The 25,228-nt window shown below is 41.1% G+C and overlaps 1 protein-coding gene across 3 annotated transcripts in view; it reads right to left on the bottom strand.

Annotated features, from left to right (window-relative positions):
- CNTNAP2 (contactin associated protein 2) overlaps positions 1–25,228 on the bottom strand; it is a 909,905-nt gene that overhangs the window by 13,856 nt on the left and 870,821 nt on the right. For all 3 annotated transcript variants that reach the window (XM_025147595.3, XM_025147596.3, XM_046929174.1), the window contains one exon: positions 9,834–10,064. In XM_025147595.3, the coding sequence (XP_025003363.2) occupies positions 9,834–10,064 (231 nt within the window). The remainder of the gene's footprint in view (positions 1–9,833; positions 10,065–25,228) is intronic.

The following is a 25,228-nucleotide window of genomic DNA, read 5'->3' as shown; positions in this document are numbered from 1 at the left end:
TCCTTGTCTGATGGATTAGGTGATATTTGAATAATTTGATTTTACAGGCCAATGATATATTCATTATATAAAAAAAAACTGTCTAAGGGAATTCAACTGGCATTCTGTTAGCATGAAGTAAAAGCCATAATAAAGTTCCTTTTGTATTGTGAAGAAGCTGTACAAAGGAATGAATTGCTTTAGCTTGCCATGTGACCTGAAAAGAGGTTTGTGTGTATACTCTCGGGGAGAATCGAGCCAGCTGTGTATGGCTGTCTGTGGAACAAATAAGAGAACACTTCTCGGGACTCAATGAAGGGAGACCGGCCAGCAGTTTTTGCCAGTTGTTGGCAACTCTGACATTTGTTGGTACTCTATCTTCTAAAAAATGCATTTCTGTACCTCTCTAAAACAAAAGCTGTTCTGAATGTCAGATAAATAAATTCACAACTCCACAATGGTTTCCTACAGAGACATCTTGGAACAGCATCCATAATATTATCCTTACAGCAATGAAAAGGAAGGATTGACAGCAGGAAAATAAATCTGAATTTTAAATTACCTCAGACCCTTAGGTAAAATCTGAAATCTGAATGTCTCCATTTAGAAAAGTATTAAGTTTGCCAAATTGCTCTCTAACCCAAAAGAAAGGTTCCTGTCCATCAGGGCAACACTGCAGCCAGTCACAAGTCCTACTGCTTTATGCTGAGTGACTGATAATTTTGCTTCATTATGGTAGGTGTGATTTTGCATCTATTATTTTCAGAGGTAGGCTTCTTCGTGATGCTTTCCACATAAAATCCTATTGCAAATTCACAAAATTGAAATGTAAAATGACTGTCAGAGTAGAAAAGTGGTCCAGAAAGTGGGTGTGGGCAGAGAAATCAGCATGTGATGGACAGCCAGGGGATCAGGCCCAGCTAGCACAGGTTCATTAAAGACAGGTCCTGCTGGACACACCTGATCTATGATCAAGTGACCTGCCTGGAGGGAAAGGCTGCTGACACTGTACACCTTAGTATTCAGCAAAGTCTCTGAAGCTGTCTCCCACAAGATTCTCCTTGAGAAGCTGGCAGCCTATGGCTTGAACGGGTACACTCTTCACTGGGTAAAGAACTGGCTGGAGAGCCAGGATCAGAGAGTACTGGTGAATGCAGTTAAACCCAGCTGGTGACTGGTCATGAGTGGTGTTCCCCAGGGGTTGGTATTGGGGCCTGTTCTGTTCAGTATCTTTATTGATGACCTGGATGAGGGCATTGAGTACACCCTCAGTAAGTTTGCAGATTACACCAATTTGGCAGGAAGTGTTGTTCATCTGCCTGGGGGTAGGAAGGCCCTACAGAGAGATACGAACTGGCTGGGCTGGGGCCGATGGGATGAAGCTTAACAAGACCAAGCGCCGGATCCTGCACTTTGTCCACAACAACCCCAGGCAATGCTACAGGCTTGGGGCAGAGTGGCTGGAATCACAGAATCATCAAATCATAGAATCAGGTTGGAAAAGACCTCTAAGACCATCCAGTCCAACCGTTCACCTATCCCCAATATTTCCCACTAAACCATGTCCCTCAGTACAACACCTAAATGTTTCTTGAACACCTCCAGGGATGGTGATTCCACTGCCTCCTTGGGTGGCCTGCTCCAGAGCCTGATCACTCTCTTGAAGAAGTATTTCCAAATGTCCAACCTGAATCTCTCCTGGCGCAACTTGCTAGTTACATGGGAGAAGTCAATCCCCACCTCATCACAACCTCCCTTCAGGTAGTTGTAGAGAGTGATAATAAATTCCTTTAACATGGTAATGCTATTTGGACTAATTATTTAAACTAAGTTATGTTAGATACATTCTATTAGTTCAAAAACATTTTAAAACATTTCATAAAACATATAGGAGATACTGAATCTCAAGTGTTTTCACACTGATCAGTTCTGATGAATTATTGAAGCACAAAATGACTGAGATTGGAAGGGACCTCTGGAAATCATCTTGTCTAATCTCCCTGCCATGCAGGGCCTCGAGAGAAAGCTGTGCATAGAGATTGTCGAAAATATAATCTTTCCTACTAAAAAATATGATTTAACTTTTTTTTGATGAAAACTCTCAATTCATGTCATGCTGACAGGCTGGAGAAGTGGTCTCATGAAAACCTAATGAAGTTCAACAAGGCCAAGTGCAGGGTGCTCCACTTGGGTCGGGGCAATCCCACATATTTATATAGACTGGGGGAAGATCTCCTTGAGAGCAGCCCTGAGGAGGGCTGCTTGGCAGTCCTCGTAGACGAGAAGCTGGACATGAGCCAGCAGTGTGTGCTTGCAGCCCAGAAGGCCAACTATATCCTGGGCTGCATTAAAAAAGGGGTGGCCAGCAGGGAGAGGGAGGTGATTGTCCCCCTCTACTCAGCTCTTGTGAGGCTGCGTCCAGGCCTGAGGCCCACAGTACAGGAAGGATGTGGAGCTCTTGGAGCAGGTCCGGAAGAGGGCCACTAACATGATCAGAGGGCTGGAGCACCTCTCCTACTGCACAGAAAGATTGAGGGAACTGGGCTTGTTTAGCTTGAAGAAGAGAAGGCTCCAGGGAGACCTCATTGCGGCCTTCCAGTACTTGAAGGGAGTGTATAAACAGGAGGGGGAATGGTTGTTTACAAGGGTGGATAGTGATAGGGCAAGGGGGAATGATTTTAAACTGGGGTGGGGGAGGTTTAGGTTGGATATTAGGAGGAAGCTTTTCACACAGAGGGTGGTGACACACTGGAACAGTTTGCCCAAGGAGATTGTGGATGCCCCATCCCTGGAGGCATTCAAGGCCAGTCTGGATATGGCTCTGGGCAGCCTGGTCTAGTGACTGGGGACCCTGCACATAGCAGGGGGGTTGAAACTCGATGATCATTGTGGTCCTTTTCAACCCAGGCCATTCTATAATTCTATGATAAATTTAAAAATCCTCTGAAATGATGGTTTAATAGAAACATTGCCCTTTGAGTACTTCTGTACAAAAACATCTGTGACTGTGTGAGAAAGTAATTGAAGATTACAGAAGAAAGAATAGCTGGAAGATTCTGTAAAAAATGCATGAAATTTGAAATGAACAATAGGAACGCTAACAATGAATAATGACACCACTTGGGGAAAGTTCAGCAAACACTCTCTGATCAGTGAACTGGTACAATGTAAATTCCCACCATTAGATTTCAGAATCAGCTACCCAATCAGTCAAGATCATTGTTTCTCCACTGGGAGCTTCATTAGCTGTTTCATTTTACACTGCAGACAAATTTTGCTGTCCATACTCCTAAGCAGAGGAGGAAATGGGAGTTTTATGAATGGCTTGCTCTGAGAGGGCAATACAATATTCTTTCTTTTGGTCTTAAAAAGTAATCTTCTTGGCAAAGGGACAGAAAAGCTTGTACCTTATAAAGAGACTCGGCCTTGCAGCTTATACTCCTTCAGATCAAGCCTGGATGAAGTATCAAACAGGGAACCCATTCCCTTCAATGGGATGGTTTAGACAATTTCCTCATTTTCCTTTGTGAATGTTTGTTTCCCAGTAATAACATTTATACTTTCTTTCGCCCACAAACAAGTAATTGTACAAAGCAGTTGGAAGGCATGATCAAAATACTTTCTGCATTTACGAAACAGTATCTGTATACAGAAGATTTTTCTTCCTTAATATTAGAGCAGATAGTTACAAACACTTTTGAAACATTTTTATCTGTAGTCTGAACTGCAGCAAGTCCTGCTTCAGATGCATTATTTCGATCACTTTCCATTCCAAATTTTCAGTTGATTTGCAGCATGTTAGAAATTCATTCATCAAAGACCTAAATTCATCTATTTCTTGGTAGTAACACTTGTTTGACACTGGGTCTCCAGATAAGATCTGCTGACCTAAGTTATCACTTTTATAAAAATTTTATCAGCAAGGCTTACATTTCACCTGTTAAGGAAGACAAACAAATACTTCCATTTATAATTAACATAAAACATGAAATGCTTTGGTGCTCTCACACCAAGTAAAGTGCTGACCAAAGCTTTGCTGTATTCAGATAATTGCTTATAACAGACCCACAAGGAATATTTGAGTGAAACTAAATACAAAACTAAAATTCCAGCCAAATGAACAAGAAAACCAAAGAGCAAACCTTAAGTAAAGAAAGATTTGCCCTTAGGGAAGGAGCAAGTAACAGATGGATTTGTTCTACTGCAGCACCTATAAACAATATATGTAGTACTTCACACTAAACTTAATGAATTATATGTATATAACTTTAATGTTAGCATTTACTAACTCAGATATTGTGTATTGTGACATAAAAAATGTGTTGTATGTTTCTCTGTGACAAAAAAGACTTACTATTTTCACTGGTAGAGGTGGGGAGGAGAGGAAGAGAATTTTTATTACATATTTTTATTCTCTCACTCAGTTCCCTATATCTGTAAATTTATAACAGTTGGCAAAAAAAAAAAAAAAAAAAAGAGGGAAAAAAAATAGATGTTGAAGTCCTTGGAAGAGAGGGGTTCTGACAGACATAATACAAACAACAAGATCAGCTTCAGCACTTTTAGCATTCATCCACTTCTGAAAAAAAGAGGATTGGACAGGGGATAAGGGACAAGTCAGAGCAGGCCGTTTTAATTTAAATTTAACTGCAGTACAGGAAGTTCTTTTCAGCCCTGGGAAAGGAAAAAGAAGGCAGTCACACAAAGTACTTGGGCATCTGTATACTTCTTATTCCAATTTTTTACTCATTCACGCCATTCCTATTCCTATGTTCCAAGTTAAAGTTATTACTTGTGGAAAACATTCAGTCTTCGCAGAGGATCTTTTAATATAGCCACCTTCTTGTCTTGATGTTAGGTAGCAGTACTAATGTTCAAATCACTACTCATGAAATAGCTGTCTGATACATTGGACAAAATGTCACAAATTTTACAGTGAAATTACATATTTTTAATGATCGGAGAAAGCTATGCATAACTGTGTGAAGTAAGTAGATGATACTGCAGGAGGCATTTTTGTTCCCAATCAATACAGTCTTACAGCAATTCAAGCACCACAATTAAGAGAGTGAGTGCCAATTCACACATTGCCATTGTTTTTCATCCTTTCGGTGAACTCACTGATGCACACAGGACATTAAGCTCAGGATGTGCTATCAACACTCTTTCAGTGTCCACAGTCAGGAAAAGATCCTTTTGCTCACGTGTCCATAACCTATGATGGTTGCTCTAGCAATTAATGCTTTTGATTATTAACTCACTGACAAAGGCAAGAGTTTCCCATCCTTGCAGCCACATCCATGCCAGTGCACTTCTCACACAGCTTCTCCTCAAAATCTGCTGCTCAATCCTCTGGCATGTAGTACCTAGTGGTACAGCATGGAAACCCAACTGATGAGATCTGAGTCAGGAAGGTGGCCTTCTGTGCTGTCACTTGTAATATGTAGCCCAGAAATTGTCTGTTATCTTTTGCTTAGCAAAAATAACCAGTTAGCCAATTAGGTGAGCATGGATCATATGACCTACATTCAGCCCTTTGACACTCTGCTCCTGACACCATCACCAACAAAAAGAGAGTTAATCACATGGTCATTTTAGTCTTGATGACAGTGGTGCATATCTTCATGCAATGGGTGTGCCAGACATGTTCAATACACATTTCAAAGCAATCTGTTTATTCTCAAAACACAAGGCCTTTCACCTTCTACAGAAATAGAGAAGAAATCCATTAAGTCAGAAAAAAAAATAAAAATCACACCACTTGAAAAAAAAACACTGCAGATTTAATCCACTGTATTTAATTCTCAATATGATGCTGAAGCTAGCATGGGTTTAACTAAATCCCATATTAAATACTGCACTGCACTTATACACTTAGAATGACTACATCTTGCAGCTACATAGTGGCTTTTGTTTTCATATGTATGCCAGATGGGTAATTCACTGCCTTTAGACAATATGCAAAGGTGGACATGCCATTTTTAAATAATACGGTCATAGTTTTTGCTTCCCTTCTACTCTTCAAGTAGGCAAGACAAATTGGATTGTCTCACAAGAACTGATATAATTGAGATGAGAGGAAAACACAGGAAGGGAACAATATTGATGATTTGCTTGGTTTTGGTTACTATTTTTTTTTTAAGCCACCACAGTCACATTCTAGAAACAAATGACTTGTTGAATTCCTGTGCTTCATTACCACCAAGAAAGGATCACCATAGCAACAGGAAAAGACTACACATTCTAGAAGTACTCTCAAGCTGAACAAGATAATGTTCCGGTAGCATGGCAAAAAGCCAGCAGTGAATGGGGAGGGACAGAAATGATATTTTTGCATTGATAATTTTTTTTTAGAAGAACTAATATTAGAAATTAGAAATATGTTAATTCAAGGCTAACAGAAAATGCAAGACAAGTAATCTAGAGGCTGAATGGCCCATTTGTCTGGAGAGCAAATCAAAAAGCTCTCTTATTGACAGAAACCCTGAACTTGATTTTAAGAAACAATTACATACAAATGACTGATATGTGTCTTTATGATTTCCCCTCTTTTTGTGACAGTATCCACAGTGTTTTGTAAGTAACAGGAGGTGCCCATCATGGTAACTATATAAAAGAGTTAAAGGCAAACATCTCATGTAGGCCAGCCACCAGGCAGGACCCACTTAGCATCTAGTTAGCTATTCACAAGGTATGGTCCAGTATTGCAGTTTAGAGGTGAAGGAATCATTAATTTGCCTCCACAGCTACTTGTCTTATCTAGACACATATTTTTTTTCATTTTCACTACTAACCACCTGTTCTCAACTGTATGGGAACTGTTGAATGATGGCCTGAACCTCTGATTGACCACCTGAGGCAAGCACTGAGTCAGCCATGGGAGCACAGGTGAAGGCAATTCATCCTGTGTGATTGGAAGGGGTGAAGCCAGGCTCCACCTCTCCTAGACCCCATTTAAGTGCTGATTGCCAATGAGGAAGGGTCTCTTTTTGGAGATTGCTCCTTGTGGAGTTTCTTGTAAGCCTACAATATGGGTGAGCACTTTCATTTATCTATGATTTTCTTTTCCAACATGATGATCTTACAAAGTCTAACTTCTCTGTATACTTACTGATAATCCAATACTTTAAAACATCTGTATTCTTACTGACCTTGCACTTGGTGAGCCAGCAAGCCAAATATATACTAAAAACATAATGTCTTTTCTGTGGAATTTTTATAAATGAGTTGGGGGGGAGAACGTTACCCCAACCCTAGGTAAAATAATTCCAGGATTTCTGGGATCTCCCTGTTATGAATTAGCAAGTATCATTGAAAAAATGGGGTCCCCTGCGTGTTATATAACATCTGTATTCTTATTGACCATACATTAACACTTAAATTCATTTTAAAGTGAAACCAATGACACGACAATATAAACTCCAGACAAAAACATGTTTGAAAGCACCATGTGGGATTTGTCATTTTATATGACAAATCATTTCTCCTTGTAATCATTTCTTTGCAGCAAAGTGAGTGTGAATGTCTTTTGCCTTCTGCTCTAATACCACTACAAGTGTGGTGACAAGTGTGAGCTTCAAAAGTAATCTTTGTCTTTGACCTTTCATCCAGTTTAATGAAGGAATAAATTCACAATGAGAGTACCAAGATTATTTCAGCTCTGGAGTCAACAGAAACTACAACTTACGCCATTGATTTTTAGACTTTCTCCTTCCACGTGCTTTGTGTTAATAAGTTTTCCAGTGGGGTATGGGCAACAAACAAAATAATCAGTGCAAACTGCCAATTTGCTAATGCATTGTGACACTACTAGCAGATGTTTTCATTTATCGCTCACCACCATCTATTTCTAAGTTAATGCAGTTTATGGTACATATTTTCCCTGAAACTGAAACAGAGCCCACTGTTTCAGAACACCAGAGGTACTTGCCTGAGTAGTTCTTATTTGACATTGCTAAATGAGCTCTTGTGATACCTCCTCTTCATATCAAGGAAATTTAACCTAGTGTGGAAAGTCTGGAATTGTTACACGCGGCTCAACATTATTTCTCTTCCATCCCTGTGAAACACCATTCACACATTATACCATAATTGTTGCACTCTTTAGTGTACAACATTTCCTTAGTAGGAGTCTTCAAAGCAATGTAATATTTTCCTTCCACTGTTGCTGAACACTGGGGAGGACAAGGAGGAATGCCTAGCTTCTCATCACTAGAAGTCAATGTAAGCCATCATGCTCTGGTTGCCCAAGACTGAAGCAGCCAAGTAAAGCTCTGTTATGAGATTTTTTTTTTTTCCACTGGACAAAAGCTAGCAGACCACTTGAAGGACCCTAAGCATCTGCACGGTCCCTGATACCCTTCATGACTTACTACTTTGATCAAGATTAAGTTTATAATTTTTAAATCTGTCTTGTCAAAGTAGGATTGATTCAGCGAAGGTTTCCTATGCAAGACTGAACCAACAGAAGACCAACCATAGTAGCACAGGGCAAGGACAAATAGAACCTCCTCTTTTAACACCAATGAGTAAATCCAGTCAGTCTTTTGTTAGCTTGCAGTCAAATTATCTATTGGAAAAAGAAACCAAAATTAACAACCAATACAAAGTAACTGCACAAGATTTACTGCACTAGTAAATTTTCAAGAAGTTTCTGGTACACTTTTTAGAGACGTGAGTCAGCGAGGAGATAAAGTTCAGGAAATGTGCATCTATGGAAAAAGGAACTTAAAACACAACCTTCACATACAAACTGATCTCAGAATTTCAGAGAAAAAATGGACTACTAAGGTTTCTCATGAAATAATTCAAGTAGGAGATGGCATGACATGAATAGTGAAGAGATGCAGTAAAACCTTAGTAAAAAAAGGCTTGGTGGCATGAAAGGAATGAGAAGTTTTAGAATAAGATGTTGCCAGTATCTGTATTTGGGACCTTCAGCTCCAGAATATCTTCTGGTTCTTACAAACCTCTGCCCTATCTTTCTACTGAATAAGTGCTGAAAGGAGGGGTTGCAAGGAACTGTTTGAGATTTTGAGAAACAGTGACAAAGGTATGACCTTGGCACATGCTTCTCTTGCATACCAAAACCGACAGAGAGACAGATGCATTCTCAAACATAATAGGACTACTTGGTGTCAAAACCACTATGGTCCCCATTTTTCCTCTCACATTTTAATTTTATACCACTGTGAAGCCATCAACTTGCCAGGACGGTTTCTAATTTATGCTAATAAATGTAATCAGAATGAAGCCAAAATACAAGGCCAAAAATACATGTCAATGGAAACGAATACAAATATAAAGGGAGCTGAATTTTTTTTTTTTCCTAAACTATATGTCTAACACCCAAGCAACAAGAAGGAAAAATACAATCCTGTGAAGTCAGGCATAGTATATACTTCCAAAGACTGTCAAGCACAAAGCAGAATAATATTGCTGGGATCAGCTGGTTGTTTTGGCTTTCTAGCATTTTCTGCATGAGAGGAACGCAGTGATGACTGATAGGATTTCCTATTAAGCACGGCCTAAGGAAAGCAGACATTTCAGAAAACAAATCAGCACTTTATAAATACATTTATGTCTAAAATTATTTTTTTTTGTATGAAGCTGACTACAATATACTTACTAGCAATTCAACAGAAGAAATACTACTATGCTTTATCTACACATACTACCAATGTCTTGCTTACTACATATCCAAAACTACAAAGTTCTACCACAGCAGCATTATGTTTCTTCACAAACGTAAGAAAAGCCAACAAAACATAAACGACAAAAGGCAAATATATATATATATACATTTATTCTCTCAACTGCTCAGCTGAGTTAACATGGAATGAAGCCCTGTTTACCTGAATCTAAGTGCCATGGGTCAGTTGCAGCAGACATTGGTGGGATCGTCAGTGGCGATGCTCCACAGTTGGATTCCACCAGTTCTCCTTGAATGTGGACGTGAGAGGAGGTATTGGTAGATCTCAAAGCTGCTTTGAGGGGAGCAATCTGGTTGAACTGTACTCTTGATAGGCAACCGGTGAATCCTGGTGTGTTGTATTTATATATATCTTGGTCGATCTTCCCAATCTCTACAGGAAATCAAGAAACGAAAAGATATAGAAAAACAATTCACTGCTTTGGAAAGCATGGTCTTAGCACTCAGTTCCCAGAGCTCAGTTCCAAAGTCTCTGTTTCAGGAGACTAAGAATGTTTCAGACCCTGTCAGATTTCTTTCCATTTTGTTAAAGATTAAAGCAAGAAACCTTCAAACCTTGTTGAGACACGGCTCTGGTATGCTATCATTAAAATGGAAGGCTGGGGAGAAGGAGCCATCAGCAAACAAAAGGCCAGGAAAAAACCCTCTCCTCTAAGAGGTGATGAAAGAGAAGGTACAGGGTTAAGTGTGGCTGAGTGCCTCCTCCCAGCTGAAGTTGCTTCTTCATTCACCCCAGCTCCCTGCCTTCCAGTCTGCCTTTGTTGGTCAGAACCCTGTCAACAGAACTATTGTACACGCTTGTGCCATTAGCAATCACACTCCACTGCAATTCACTCCTTCTCCCTCCCATTTCATCTCAGAGATCAAGCATTCCTTTGTAGAAAATAGCTCCTCTCCAAACTTTTTCCTCTGCAAGCTGTAAGGAGTGGCACAAGCAGGGCTGCACAGAGACGGTAACCTTCCTGTGCTCCTGCTATGGGCTGAGGAGCCACAGCTTCTAGGTCTTCCCCTCAGGGATCCAGCCAGAAAAGGGCTTTTGGAATTTGGACATAATGCACATGGTGGCTGTCAGCTAGCCCACAAACTGGTGGATGCACTTTAAGAGCAGACCACAGGCCTCCTATGCATCTTCTCGGGCTTGGGAAATGAGTAGCTTTCCTCACTTCTAAAGTAACATTTAAAACAATTGCCCAATGGTAGCCATATGCCTCAGCTCTTGTCTGTACAATCTGTAGGTCATTCACAGCTCTTTTGCTTTTCCTGTCAGGAACTGTTGCAATAGCCCAGCACAACATGGTGGAAACAAAACTGCCACTCTTCATCAGCTGACTGTGTTACAGAGGACATTAGCACATCAAAGCCTTGCTGAAGCATCAGATATAAACTTTGCTTTGCAATGTGGAATTGAGCTTAATTTCCTCTGTTTTTGCACAGAGTACATAAAAAAGGAACATGGCACCATCATGTTTGTGGTATACCAAAGAATTGCTCCAGAGTCCCTGAGATGCCTTCAAATTCCCTTCCTGAAGGTTTCCATTCCCTGGGTCAGCAGGGAGAGGAGCTCAAGTCTAGCCCTTGAAATCAATGGAAAGATTCTTACTGAGTTTGATATAGGTTGGTTTGCTTAGCAATACATTAGTTTAAGAACCAATACATTAGTTTAGCAAAAGGAATCCATAAGTGATAATTCTAAAACTTTCCACTTCAGCTTTAGCGGGTGAACAGTCTTGTTTTTCCTCAATAGTTTTGCACTGGGGACATAATAGAATACTTTTATCTTCTGCCTCAATGATTTTGCCTCATGAGAAGTACTGGAGTCACAACACAATACTTTTATGTTTTAACTCAAAATGGGCAAGGACATTTTCCTTAGGTTCCACATACATTGTTTTTAAAAAAGTGGTTCACTATGGCCTAACAAGCAATGGAAGTCTTCCAAAGTGGGGAAAAGTGAATGCAAGTGAGTCAGAGGGTTCAGTGATGAAGCTGATGGTGAAAAAAAAGAAATAGGTGGGCACTTGACCACCCTATATACTACTGAGCCTGCCCAAAGGGACATTAATACATATCTATGAGACCTTGAAAAAGAATGAGTATGCATGCCAAAGTACTGCACATGTATGTCGCAACTGTATAAATGTAGAATCTGAACTCTGAGAGCGTATGCTTGATTGTCAAGTCACCTGGTGCGCATCATGAGGAATAAAGGAATGCCGCTTTCTAACACTACATTGGAGCTAGAGAGTTTTCTTCCCGGATTTCAGATGACTAGTTAAGTTTTTATTATAAAAGCTGGGGGAAGAGCTGGGAAGCAAAGCACATGTAGGTTTTTGTGCTACTAAACATAAAAAAACAAAACAAAAACATACTGCACTGGAATTCCAAGGTCACAGCCTGAACCAGTGCATGAGCACGTGACTGCCTGGAAGATGGGGGGGAGGTTGTTGAGCCACCCTTTCTGTCTCAGTGATGCTTCTGGGAGCACATGTGCAATCTGAGTCTGCGCAGGTTCCCCTTCCCCCCCAGCCTTTCCTCTGGCGGTGCAAGTACGAATGGGAGAAGGCTGCATTCCTCAGCTTGCTCCTTTCTCCGAACTGTTACTGGGAGGGTTAATTTCTTTTTGCTATCTTTTCCTATAGCACCTATTTCTCAATAAAGATTCTGTCACTGCCTTTGTTTGCTCTACACACACAAAGTTAGTAGAAAATACATTTCAAACCTTTTGGATTAGTTTGTGTTCAGCTCTAACCAAACAAGGTCCAATTATTAAATCAAATTATTAATATTATAATTAAAGAAGAAAAAAACAGGCAACAAGGTCTGCTGACTGTACCTGCTAAAAATTACCATGCAGTACATAACAGTGATATTTCTACAAGTACTAAGGGTTTTGCATCATAGATATGTACAAGGAGTTCCAAAGCTATAAACCAGAATATTTTCAAGCTGGATTTTTTGGGGTGGTTTACACATTAGACATGAATTATTGGAAAGCTGGTGGAAACTGGACTCATCTTATGCACATTTAAAACTACTTAGTGATTTTCACAAAAAGTTAAATTGTACCTTTTCTGTCTTGGCAACCAATTTAGAATGACAAACACGAAACATTTAATGCCTTACCTAGCATGGGTAAAAGAAGCGACAAAAAATAAGTCAGAAAATCTGATAATTAGTAGAAGCTCCTTATGTGATCCACAGTACAAGAATTGATTTGTTCTATCTCTTCCATTTTCCTTTTCCCTTCTTACTTGAGAACATCCTCCTCTCTGCTAGTGCTTATCCAGCCTGTATCAATATTACAGCCATGTTTCACAAACTGTCAGTGAGCAGTGGCTGTCACATGTGAGAAAGTGGAAAGATGCTCAGACTTGGCTAGAGACTAGCTTAAATTCATTAACATAACTGTATGTCATGTTACTCTTATATCCAACCATCTTTTAAGAAGGAAACCTGATTGAACAACTAACATTATCTCCTTCAAAAATGTGATGTTAAGAAAATGCATACATATTTTCCATATGAAGTTCCACAGACTTTCCATACTTAGAGACAGGCTGTACAAAAATCAGAATTCATGCATCTGAATGCTGCCTCTATACTACATCTATCAAAAAAGATTAATACCTGACCACAATATTTACCATCTCCTACTTCAGAAAACTACTTAAAATATTTTCATCAAATGACTGAATAATCCTTACAATATAAGGAACAGTTAAAAGATCACATTCCTCTTTAAAAATGGTAACCTCTCAATAGCAGTTGATTGATTATCTTTTATTCGTATTTTTATAGTCAGTGGAACTTTGTGTAGCTTTTGCTAATAGCCTCCCGCTTACAATCTTGAATGACAAGAGCAAAAATCCATACATACGACCGATCTACTTTAGAAGCTTTAGAACCATTCTTTATACTCTGTGAATACTAAACGATTGATACTAGATGCTGAAAGCATTAAAGAAGAAAAAAAACCAAAAAGCACCTAACAAGGCACCATACTAATGACCTGCATTTTTGTTTAAGACAAAGGATAGTTGTGCAAGTCATATCATGTAACTTACAATCAACTTACACAACATCAACGCTAAAACAAGATGGATTGAGTTCTCGGTGAACATATTCCTCTGTGCACATCCCTTGGGGTTCTGCACACTGATACTCTAATGTTAGGCTGATACAGGTCAGTTTGTTTAGCAATAGGGATTAGTACATTAGTTTAAGAACCAATATATTTAGCAAAAGTAATGAGTAATAGTTCTAAAGCTCTCCATTTCAGCTTTACTGGTTGATGAAATGGGTCGCTACACCATAAGAACAGACTTTGTGGCTAAGCAACTAATCCTGTTATGCAAAGATGCAGAACTGAAAAGTTTGACACTAGACAAAACCAGTTCTGAGCCCTCAACTGTAACAAGGTTAAGAGTTGAGTGTGAGGAAGACTTCGAGACCTTCATTTCTGACCACTGGGATGGTCTCCAAAGACTGCTGAAAGGACCACAGAGACATATTATGCATGCCTGAAGCGGGGGTGGAACATTTTACTAGTAGTTTTAGGACTTTTCCAGAATGTAATGAATGTGCATGACCTATACCTTTACATAAGCAACTACTGCTTTCTTTGGTGTGCATGTTTAGCGGAGTGATCCCCCATGCACCCAGCGCTGTAATAGAGGGATACCTACTTGACATAACTCACTGGTATGTCAAGTTACTTTGATGGATTTTCTCCACTTCAGTGAATAGTCTTGTTTTCTTCAATAATTTTGCACTGGGGACATAATAGAATACTTTTATCCTTTGCCTCAACAATTTTGCCTCACAAGAAGCACAGGAGTCAGAATACTTTTATCTTTTGCACCCAGTAGGTGCAAGGACATCTTCCCTGGATCCCACATATATTGTTTTAGAAGTTTCTTACTAGGGCCTAATAAGCAATGGAAATTCTTCAAACTCGGTAAAAGTGGCTGAAAGTAATAAATCCTTGAAAAAAGAGTGAATATGTATGCCGAAGTACTGCATATGTATATCTTAACTGTTTAAATGTAGAACGTGAACTCTGAAAGAGTGTACCTGCTTGTCAAGTCACCTGACACGTATCATGAGGAATAAAGGAATGCCACTTTCTAACACCACATTGGAGTTAGAGTTTTCTTCCTAGATTCTGGATGAGAAGGCCATTAAACTTTGTTTCTGAATCATGAGAGCAGCTTTTCCATGTTAGAGAACATCCTTTCGCACAGCTTGAGTGGATACAAGCTGAAGGACCGGAGGCTTGCGTAAATGTAAGCTCAAGAACAAAATGTGGAGGCTGTGAAATTTGTTGTCAAGTAAAGATAAGAAAGTAGAATATATGTCCTGTTGTTGAAGATCAGACAGCAAAACAGCTCAACACAACACCAGTGAGAACCGGTTCGTGCTGTCCCCCCCTTAAAAGGTTAGAAATTCACAGTGAGGATAATTACTAGCCTTCATCCCATGACCGTCAGAGACCCCCACCACGCTCTTAGAACACATGCCTGAAAGGGTGGAACAGTATGTTAATTATTTCTTGGAATTTCTGCCCATGTCCTTGGAATGTAATGAATAGGTATATGCTACACTTTTAAATATATAGTTGCTGCTTCTCTCAGTGTGTACATTTGGTAGAGCGATCCCCCATTCACCCAGTGCAGTAATAAAGGGAATACCTGTCTGACATAACTCATTGGCATGTCCAGTTACTTCATTGGTTTTCTTGGCTTCACCTCCTTGAGTATTTTAGCCTGCTGTAAGCCTAACCTCTGGAGAGTGTACCAATTATATAATGAAATATACCTTTGTTGTTATGACTAAAATTCAATTTTCTCCTTGTAAGAAAGGAGAGAGAAAATAGAAAATAAGATAAAAGTCACATTATTTAAAGGAAATGGACAGTGCAACTACCTTACATTGTTCTAAGCCGGTGAAATGTTGTATAAATTGATATTATAGTATATAGTATTATTAACCATTAGCCATATTAGTATTATTATTTTCAGATCTAATGCAGTAATCTTCTGTTGGCACCCTGCCCACAAGTATTTCTGTAATGAAAGACTTCCAAAAATACCATTAATTGGCTTTTAATAATTTTACCCGGTTTAAACCACTTGCTCCCTTGACAACATAACATGCAGACATGAGACAAAGGCCATGATTACACAACAGAGACCATTTAGGCAAACCCATTCAGGCACTGTAGCATATAAATGCTTGAGACTGAACATTCACATAATAACTATACAACTGCTTACCCAGATTAATTACCATTTAAAAATGTACATAACTACTACAGAGTATACTAAAAAACATCACAGATTCTGCTACATCTTGTGTGCTATAATTCAATCAATGTATACTTAATCTCGATTACTTGATTAAGGAAAAACAAGGATAAAATGTCCTTGCAAAATAAAATTTGGGAAGAACAAAGGAAAAATAGGGGTCCCTGCAAAATAAGATTAAGAAAAAGCTGAGAAGAGTTTCAGTTCACAAGGATCTGGTTAAACAAACTTATCTTGAAGGTACATAGCAGGAGATGCTAGCTTAGCACCTACGTGTAAGTCGTTTGCTGTGTACAACAAAGAGTGATAGCCTTTGGAGGATACAAATATAGTTCTAGTTGGGCAAAACAACAAACTCTGAACCCAGATTACAAAGTATGTATAAACAAAGGAAATGAAGGGTTTACCTCCTGGGGGGGTGGCTGATAGATGAATTAAGAAGAATATGAATACCAAGTACCTCAGCCAATGGGGAATAGGGGAAGGGTTCACTAGCGTTAGGGTACAAGGATAAAAGAGGAGCTGTGTCTCCTAATACTTTGAGAGACCCCTCAGAGGTATGTGGACCCCAGCAAACTCTCCCTTTATTTGAATACAGAAAGCTGAAGACTCCCCTCTGTCTCTTTCAAGGATAAAGATGATTGAGCAAGCTCATTGGAACAGAAATTTTCCTAACAACTTGGGGGCTCATCTGGGATCCATCCATCCTCTGGTGTAGGTGGACATCTGAGTAAGCTGACAGGAGCCCTCACCGATTTCTTCTGATCAGCTCACTCTGGAGTTCATCAACACTGGGGGATTTATTGGGTTCTCAGGACCATCCCGGAGACAGATGGGATGATAGACTAGAAAGTCCACAAAAAAGAAAAAGAAAGGTATAAAAGACTATTTCTGTGCCTTTGTCTCAAAGCTTGCTGTTGGACAACTTCAACAGATGAAGAAGCCCAGGCAAGTCTTGGACAAGTCCTGCATGCCTACAGGTACTGCATGTGACTCTAGTGTCCAGGAATGCTGCACTGGAAGAATAAGAGGATAAAAAAAGGCATCTACAACCAAGGAACGGTGTGCCCAATATTGGTTGCCTTGTGGTGTCATACTTGCCTGCTGCCTGATTTTCCTGGGCCTGCTACCTGAGAACTGCCTATTTCTCCTGGACCCACTATCAGTTGCCTTCTGTTTACCTGTTTGCTGCCTAAGGCCGGCTATTCTGCTGCAACCTCCCCCTGCAATCTTACTCCTGCACTGGCCTTGGGCCATCAGAACAGAGTACAGTAGGACAATGCTAGATCCTTGGTGGTGATTATTCCCGCTTTACATAATTCTTGCTCTTTTCCTACCTTTCCTATGGCCTGCCTTCCCTTCCCCATTGTCCTAATTTGTAATAATCACCAGCCTTTCCCTTCCCCATCACTTTAATTGATAACAAACTGTTCGGATGAAATTTGACCTAGCTTGTGTCTCAGTCTCACTCCAAGTATATCAAAGAATCTCCCCTCTTGCTCTGATAATCAGAGCAAGAAAGATGGTAATAGAGGAGCAGAGAACTCTGAAGAAATCTCACCAGAGGCTCAACTAGCACAGGCTTTACCCTTGGACACTGCAGTGTATAATATCCAACCTGAAGACTGGATCCTGGTGAAAGACTGGAAAGAATCACTATTCACTCCCAAATGGAACAGACCATTTCTTATGCTGCTTACTACAGAGACTGCAGTGAAAACTGTGGAACATAGATGGATACACCATACCTGCGCAGGCCCAGACAGCTAGACCTCAAAGCTGGAAGAGAATGGAGGTTTACTATTAACCTTCACTTGAAATTGGCCAAATAGTAATCCTGAGCCCCTAAGGAAGCCGAAGAGGATAGTGGCAAAAGAGGGAACATAGAGGCCACTGAGTGTTACTCAAGGAGTATGCTGCTTGGAGTCTACAGATATGGACATGGGCATGATTGAACCCATCCAATTTTTATATACCAGGACTATCATTGTGTATGGGAACTACTGAATCACAGCCTGAACCTCTGATTGATCACCCGAGGCGAGCACTGAGTCAGCTCCAGGGGCACAGGTGAATGCAATTTCACCTGAGTGACCGGAAGGAGCCTGGCTCCACTCCTCCTCTACCCCATTTAAGGGCTGATTCCCAAGGAGGAAGGATCTCTATGTGGAGATCACTCCTCTTGGAGCCCTTCTGTGAGCCTAGGCTATGGGTGAGCTCTTTATTTTATTACTCATTTGTAATGTGATAATTTTTCTGGTCCTATACCTATTTACCTTAGAATTTGTGTACCTGTTTGCCATACACAGTGATTGGGTAAAGTGAGTGGATAAGTAATATGGACTTTGACAGGAATTTGTTTCCACAAGGACTACTAGCTTTTCTTTTTAAGTATAATTCTGCTTTTTTGTTGATTGTAACGTGAGGGCCAAAATTCTGATAGTACTGCTTCACACTCCAGGAGTTGTGGGGTTACAGAATAATTTGGTCCTAAAATTAATGCAAGGATTTGGGAAATTACAGAATCTCACAAGCATTACTACCTGACTACTGATACCAAAGTTAAGTGGAAATCCCATACAATAGGAAATTTTAACTCTAAAAAGCTCTAGTGCATTAATAGACATTAGCATAATGGCTGGACAAAACTGAATAAATGGCACCATACAGGGGAAGTCCCATGGTGTTTTGAATGGAAAGGAAAACCTCGAGACATTAATAGTGTTGATCTCATTGTAAGGAAACTTTCACTCATACAAAGAAAGGGACAGTAGCTGACAAATGGAATTGTAAGGTAAAATATAATTGTACCAGTTTCAGATAGGAATGGATTAGAAACCTGATTGGCATATGGCAGGCTGCTGGTTGTAGTGGAAGGAAACTTGAATATATAGGAGGAAATCTTGAAGGATCACTCTCATGTAAATCCTTTACTTTCCCATTCACTGGATATATAATATACAGATTCACTGAACCACCAATTTACTACTGGAGTTTTAACGCTTTGCCCACATAGGAAAAGAAACCCTCTGTCTACCCCATTTTGAGGAAAAATAAAATGATCAGAGGATTCTGAAAAATGGCAAGGATAATCCACTAAAGTAAGGGTTGGATGAGAACTTCAAGCTTTCTTTGCACTGGGAGTTATGGTTTTTAAGAATAGAATAATATTGTCCAATCTCACTTGGCAAGCTGAAAGCCTTGCAAATGCCACTGGGCAAGGTGATGATGAAAATATTATTATTTGTCTGCTGAAAATTATGTGCTACTACTGAAGGAGATCTTACCCATCTAGATGAAAAGTTGTAAAGAAGATCTATTTTTGAGCAACCTTAGCTTTAGTAAACAATCTTGAGTTCTCTTGCCCCTATAGTCAGAAAGATACATTGTTACACTACTCACTGCTCAAAGAGCAGCCCAGTAGGCATCTTAAGCAACTTAGTGTCACTGCATCAGGCTACACATTACAGAATGAAGTTTAAACTCTACTGAAAGGAAGCTACTGATTTCAAGAAGTCACAGTGTACTGCGATTACTAAAACATGTTCTCTTGTTTGTAGGATTTAATGCCCAATTTTAGCTATTCAGTGTAGCACTGAACCCTAGCACAGGTTAATACTTGAGGACTGACATGGTGGGGGGGGGGGAAAAAAAAACAAAAACACAGATTAAATAAATCAGCTTGAACCCCATACGGTACACAATCAGTCTGGGCTGTCATATATCCACAAGACCGAAGCAACAGGGAGAAAAAAATGCAACTACAATGCACCCAGTAAAGCAGATAATGCCAGATAAGGGATAACTACATTCTGACACTTCACTTAAATCTTCTAATGAACATGCTTCAGTGAAGCCCAAGAACCTGTTTGCCTACTGGCTGTTTGTATCTTCTATCTTAAGATCAGCAGTATGAATAAAGAAGTATACTGACACTACAAGTGTAGATGCTAAGCATGGTATCAGATATGCTAAATATCCACAGTAGGAAGAATCATAGAATTGCGAAGGTTGGAAGAGACCCACAGGATCATCCAGTCCAACCATTTGTTTGCCCTTCACCAATGGTTCTTGCTAAACCATGTCCCCCAACATAACATCCAAATGCTCTTTGAACAGCAGAAATACACCAGAAATAAAAACCCAGAAAACAAGTTATACTCCCAGGTTGATGTTTAAAGGAGCTGTGCCTGATGTAAAATTATAGGACAGGACACCACACTGTGGCTTGTGGGTAAAAAAATCAAGGATCAGGCCAACAAAGGGCATCTAGTGGTTGAGGTCTGCTACAGGCCACCTGATAAGGAGGAGGCTGTTGACAAGGCCTTCCTGTTTCAGCTGCAGGAGGTGTTGCAGTTGCAGGCTCTTGTCCTGATGCAGGATTTCATCCACCCAGATATATGCTGGGATAGTGGCATGGTGGGTGGCAGACAATCCTGGAGATTCCTGGAGTCTGTTGAGGACAACTTCCTGGTCCAGGTAATAGATGGACCAACCCGAGGTGAAGACTTACTAGACCTGGTGCTCACTAATGCAGAGGAGAGCATTAGAGAGGTTAAGATTGGAGGCAGCCTGGGCTGCGGTGACTTGGTGGAGTTTGTGATCTTGAAGAATGCGGGCCTGGCAAAAAGCAGTGTCAGGACCCTGTGCTGTAGGAGAGCAAACTTCTGGCTGCTTAAGGAACTGCTGCGTGGGATCCCCTGGGAAACTGTTCTTAAAGGTATGGGCACAGAACAAAGCTGGCAGCTCTGTAAGGACACCCTTCTGCAAGTGCAATGGCTCTCCATCCACCAGCCGAAGTCAAGCAGGGGAGGTAGGTGACCGTCATGGCTGTGAAAGGACCTGCAGCTTAAACTGAGGGAAAAGAGGGAAATGTACAGGAAGTGGAAGCAGGGTTGTGTAGCCTGGGAAGAATATAAGGACATTGTCTGCATGGGTAGATGTAAGATCAGGAAAGCCAAGGCAGATGGAGTTGAACTTGGCATGAGATGTGACAGATAACAAGAAGGGGTTCTACGGGTACATAGGCAGGAGGAGACAGGCCAAGGAGAGTGTTCCCCTCTGATAAATGAAGACAGAGAACTGGCTTCTTCAGACATGGAAAAAGCTGTGGAACTCAATAAGTGCTTTTCCTCAGTCTTCACTGGTGGTCAGGCTCCCCATGTCTGCCAAGACCCTGAAGTTCTAGGTGTGGGTGTGGGGAGCAGTTTCTGTCCCACTGTAACAGTGGAACGAGTCCGAGGCCTCCTCATGAAACTGAATGTGTACAAGTCCATGGGGCCGGATGATATCCATCCTAGGGTTCTGAAAGAGATGGCTGATGTGGTTGCCGAGCCGCTCTCCATCATACCTGAAAAATCATGGCTGCCTGGTGAAGTCCCCGGTGACAGGAAGAAGGGAAATGTTACTCCCATTTTCAAGGAAGGGAGAAAGGATGACCCAGGAAACTACAGGCCAGTGAGCCTCACCTCTGTGCCTGGGAATATCATGGAGCAGATCCTCCTAGAAGCTTTGTTAAGGCATATATGAGATAAAGAGGTGATACGAGACAGCTAGCATGGTTTCACCAAGGGCAGATCTTGCCTGACAAATCTGGTGGCCTTCTATGATGGAGTGATGGCTTTCGTGTATGGGGGAAGGGTGGTGGATGTCATCTACCTGGACTTGTGCAAGACCTTTGACATGGTTCCTGATCACATCCTTCTCTCCAAATTGGAGAGATACGGATTTGAAGGATGGACTGTTCGATGGATTAAGAACTGGTTGGTGGATCGCAGCCGAAGGGTTGTGATCAATTGTTCTGTGTCAGGGTGGAGGCTGGACACAAGCTGTGTCCCGCAAAGGTTGGTCTTGGGACTGGTGCTCTTCAGCATCTTCATCGATGGCCCCTCACTGTAAGAAAGATATCGAGGTCCTCGAGCATGTCCAGAGGAGGGCAACAAAGGTGAGGGGTCTGGAGCACAGGCCTTCTGAAGAGCGGCTGAAGGAGCTGGGATTGTTCAGTCTAGAGAAGAGGAGGCTCAGGGGAGACCTTATTGCTCTCTATAACTACCTGAAGGGAGGTTGTAGTGAGCTGGGGGTCAGCCTCTTCTCTCGTGTGACCAGTGATAGGACTAGAGGGAATGGCTTCAAGCTGCGTCAGGGAAGATTCAGGCTGGATATTAGGAAATACTACTTCTCTGAAAGGGTGGTCAGACACTGGAGTGGGCTGCCCAGAGAGGTGGTGGAGTCACCGAGCCTGGTGGTGTTTAAAGAGCGTTTGGATGTTGTGTTGAGGGACATGGTTTAGTGAGAATCATTGATGAAGGGCGAATGGTTGGACTGGATGATCCTGTGGGTCTTTTCCAACCTTAGCGATTCTATGATTCTATGACATAGATACAGCATTGAGTGCACCCTCAGCAAGTTTGCAGACAACACTAAGCTGAGTGGTGCAGTCAATACACTGGAGGGAGGGGAGGTCATCCAGAGGGACCTGGACAGGCTGGAGAGGCAGGCCCATGTGAACTTAATGAGGTTCAGTAATGCTAAGTGCGAGCTGTTGCACTTGGGCCGGGGCAATCCCAGGTATTTATGCACACTGGGAGAAGATCTCCTTGAGAACAGCCCTGCAGAGAAGGGCTTCAGAGTCCTGGTGGGCAAGAAGCTAGAAATGAGCCAGCAGTGTGTGCTTGCAGCCCGGAAGGCCAACTATATCCTGGGCTGCATTAAAAAAAGGGTGGCCAGCAGGGAGAGGGAGGTGATTGACCCCCTCTACTCAGCTCTTGTGAGGCCCCATCTGGAGTATTGCATCCAGGCCTGGGGCCCCCAGTACAAGGAAAAACTCAGAACTCTTGGAACAGGTCTAGAGGAGGGCCACTAAGATGATCAGAGGGCTGGAGCACCTCTCCTACGCAGAAAGGTTGAGGTTACTGGGCTTGTTTAGCTTGAAGAAGAGAAGGCTCCGGGAAGACCTCACTGTGATCTTCTAGTACTTGAAGGGAGCTTATAAACAGGAGGGGGAATGACTGTTTACAAGGGTGGATAGTGATAGGGCAAGGGGGAATGGTTTTAAACTGGGGCGGGGGAGGTTTAGGTTAGATATTAGAAGGACGTTTTTCACACAGAGGGTGGTGACACACTGGAACAGGTTGCCCAAGGAGGTTGTGGATGCCCCATCCCTGGAGGCATTCAAGGCCAGTCTGAATATGGCTCTGGGCAGCCTGGTCTAGTGGTTGGTGACCCTGCACATAGCAGGGGGGTTGAAACACTATGATCTTTTGAGGTCCTTTTCAACCCAGGCCATTCTATAATTCTATGATTCTATTCAACTGAACTGCTGTAAAGATTTATCCTCAAACTTTCCTTGTAATTTCAGTTTATTGCTCAAAATCTAGTAATTTATGTAAATCAAGTACAAATCACTGGGAACATTATTTTTGGCCATTATTTGAAAGAGTGCATATTGCTCTGTGCATGTACATATCAAGCAAGAGAAGGTACTTCATTACGGAGTACTTGTTACAGGGTTGCTGTGAGCAGCAAGAGCATGAACAACCCTGAAAGCAGGGACCTGAGCTTCATAGAACCTGAATGCAAGTCACTACCACCTACTCCTACACAAATTCCAAGTCCCACAAAGCAAACATGCTTGTTTTAGTGGGTACCTGGGTGGCTATCTTCTTATAAGAACCCATAGTTTGTAAAGAACAATTTTCTTCAGACAACTTATGTCTAGCCTGACAAACACACTGATCACTATTTGAAATACAGAGAAGACATTATTTGCAGTGTATGAAGGACTCTGCCAACTGTCCCAGCCAGTAGCTTTGTGCAAAAAGCATAGTGTTTTCATTTGCTGTTTGACACTTAAGAAATGGTCTTATCCATGGTTCACGCAAGAGAAAAATTACTTATGAAGACTGTAACAACTCAAAGTGAGCTACAGTTGCAATAGTAGCTTCACTGTTAGTAGTGAAACTAAGGCCGCTTCCTTCAAAAACATTCCCGATGCTTTGAGCATGTGCTTAAAATGATTGAACCAAGCAAAAACCATACAACATCAGAGGGAGGGAAAGCAGAATGGGAAGCTGTGCTGCTGGACGGCTCTGGAGCAGTTCCAAAACAGAGCCATGGCTTTAAGGTCCCTGCATAGTGAAGATTGTAAATCACTAATTTGAAACATACGCCAACCAAAGTTAATTATTACAGAAATAATTAAGACTAACACTGGCCTGCAGTTCTTCAGTTAAAAAAAAAGCACATTAGAAGTGCTATAAAACTAAGACATTATTTGACAGAAGAATGGTTTCGCATTGCCACTAGGAAAGAGGTTTTGAGAACAAGTTGGGTTTTTCCCCTGCTATTTTGTACCTAAATTAGTTACTGGATGTTTCAACACTGTGTACTTTGATTTCCTGCAATTTTCCATTTTATAATTCCCTGTGGAGCCAACAACTGTTATGTTCACTGCCTTTCAGTAAAAAAAAAAAAAAAAAAAAATAACTGATGCTGCAAGGTCTTAGTATTTGCATTCTTAAAAATCCCACAAAATTAGGGTCAGCTCAGAGCATCACTTCCAAGGGAAGAACTGCTGCTGACTTACTGTGTAACTCAGCCACCTCAGTTACCCATCTCAGATTCTCCCCCTCTCTGTTAGCAGGGTACAGAGTACTTCCCCATCCCTCTAATTGGGATGGCAGTATATGTCCCTTAAGACACTTTGAAACCGAAGTAAAAAAGGTACGGGCAGTGCCTTTAAATGTGAAAATTTTTTTTAAAACATCCCACAAACTTCTCATGACTTTCAAAATGTCACTGATGGAGGTACAGTTTTTACAGTACATTTCTATTATTAAAACATAAAACCCTCCCAAAGGCAATGGAACAATGCAAATCAGGGTGAAAGAGAAGATATTTTGCATTTCTAGAGACCACTGTGAAGCTGAAAAATGACATCATCAAATGTTTACTCTCTAGAAAGATCTCTGAGAAGTGTTCAGCTGGGATCAGAATCCCAGTGGGAGGTAAGATAGTTGTATCAGGGAGACCAAAGCCCACAGAGGTTTCAGGGGAAAAGAGACCACACATCACACTTTACAAGCAATGCTACACATAGTCATTGAATGTATTTGTGCAGCATTTTATTTCTCATTTTGATATCTAATTATTTTCCCTTGATATGGGAAGCAAAAAGCTGAGACTGTTGTTTAAAGCAGGAATTTCGTTTATATGGACAGCTAAAAGGAATAGG

The sequence above is a fragment of the Gallus gallus genome, chromosome 2 (genome assembly GCF_016699485.2).
Source record: "Gallus gallus isolate bGalGal1 chromosome 2, bGalGal1.mat.broiler.GRCg7b, whole genome shotgun sequence".
Lineage (NCBI taxonomy): Eukaryota > Metazoa > Chordata > Aves > Galliformes > Phasianidae > Gallus > Gallus gallus.
The sequence above is the reverse complement of the archived record's forward strand: the minus strand, read 5'-3'. Positions and strand labels throughout refer to the sequence as shown.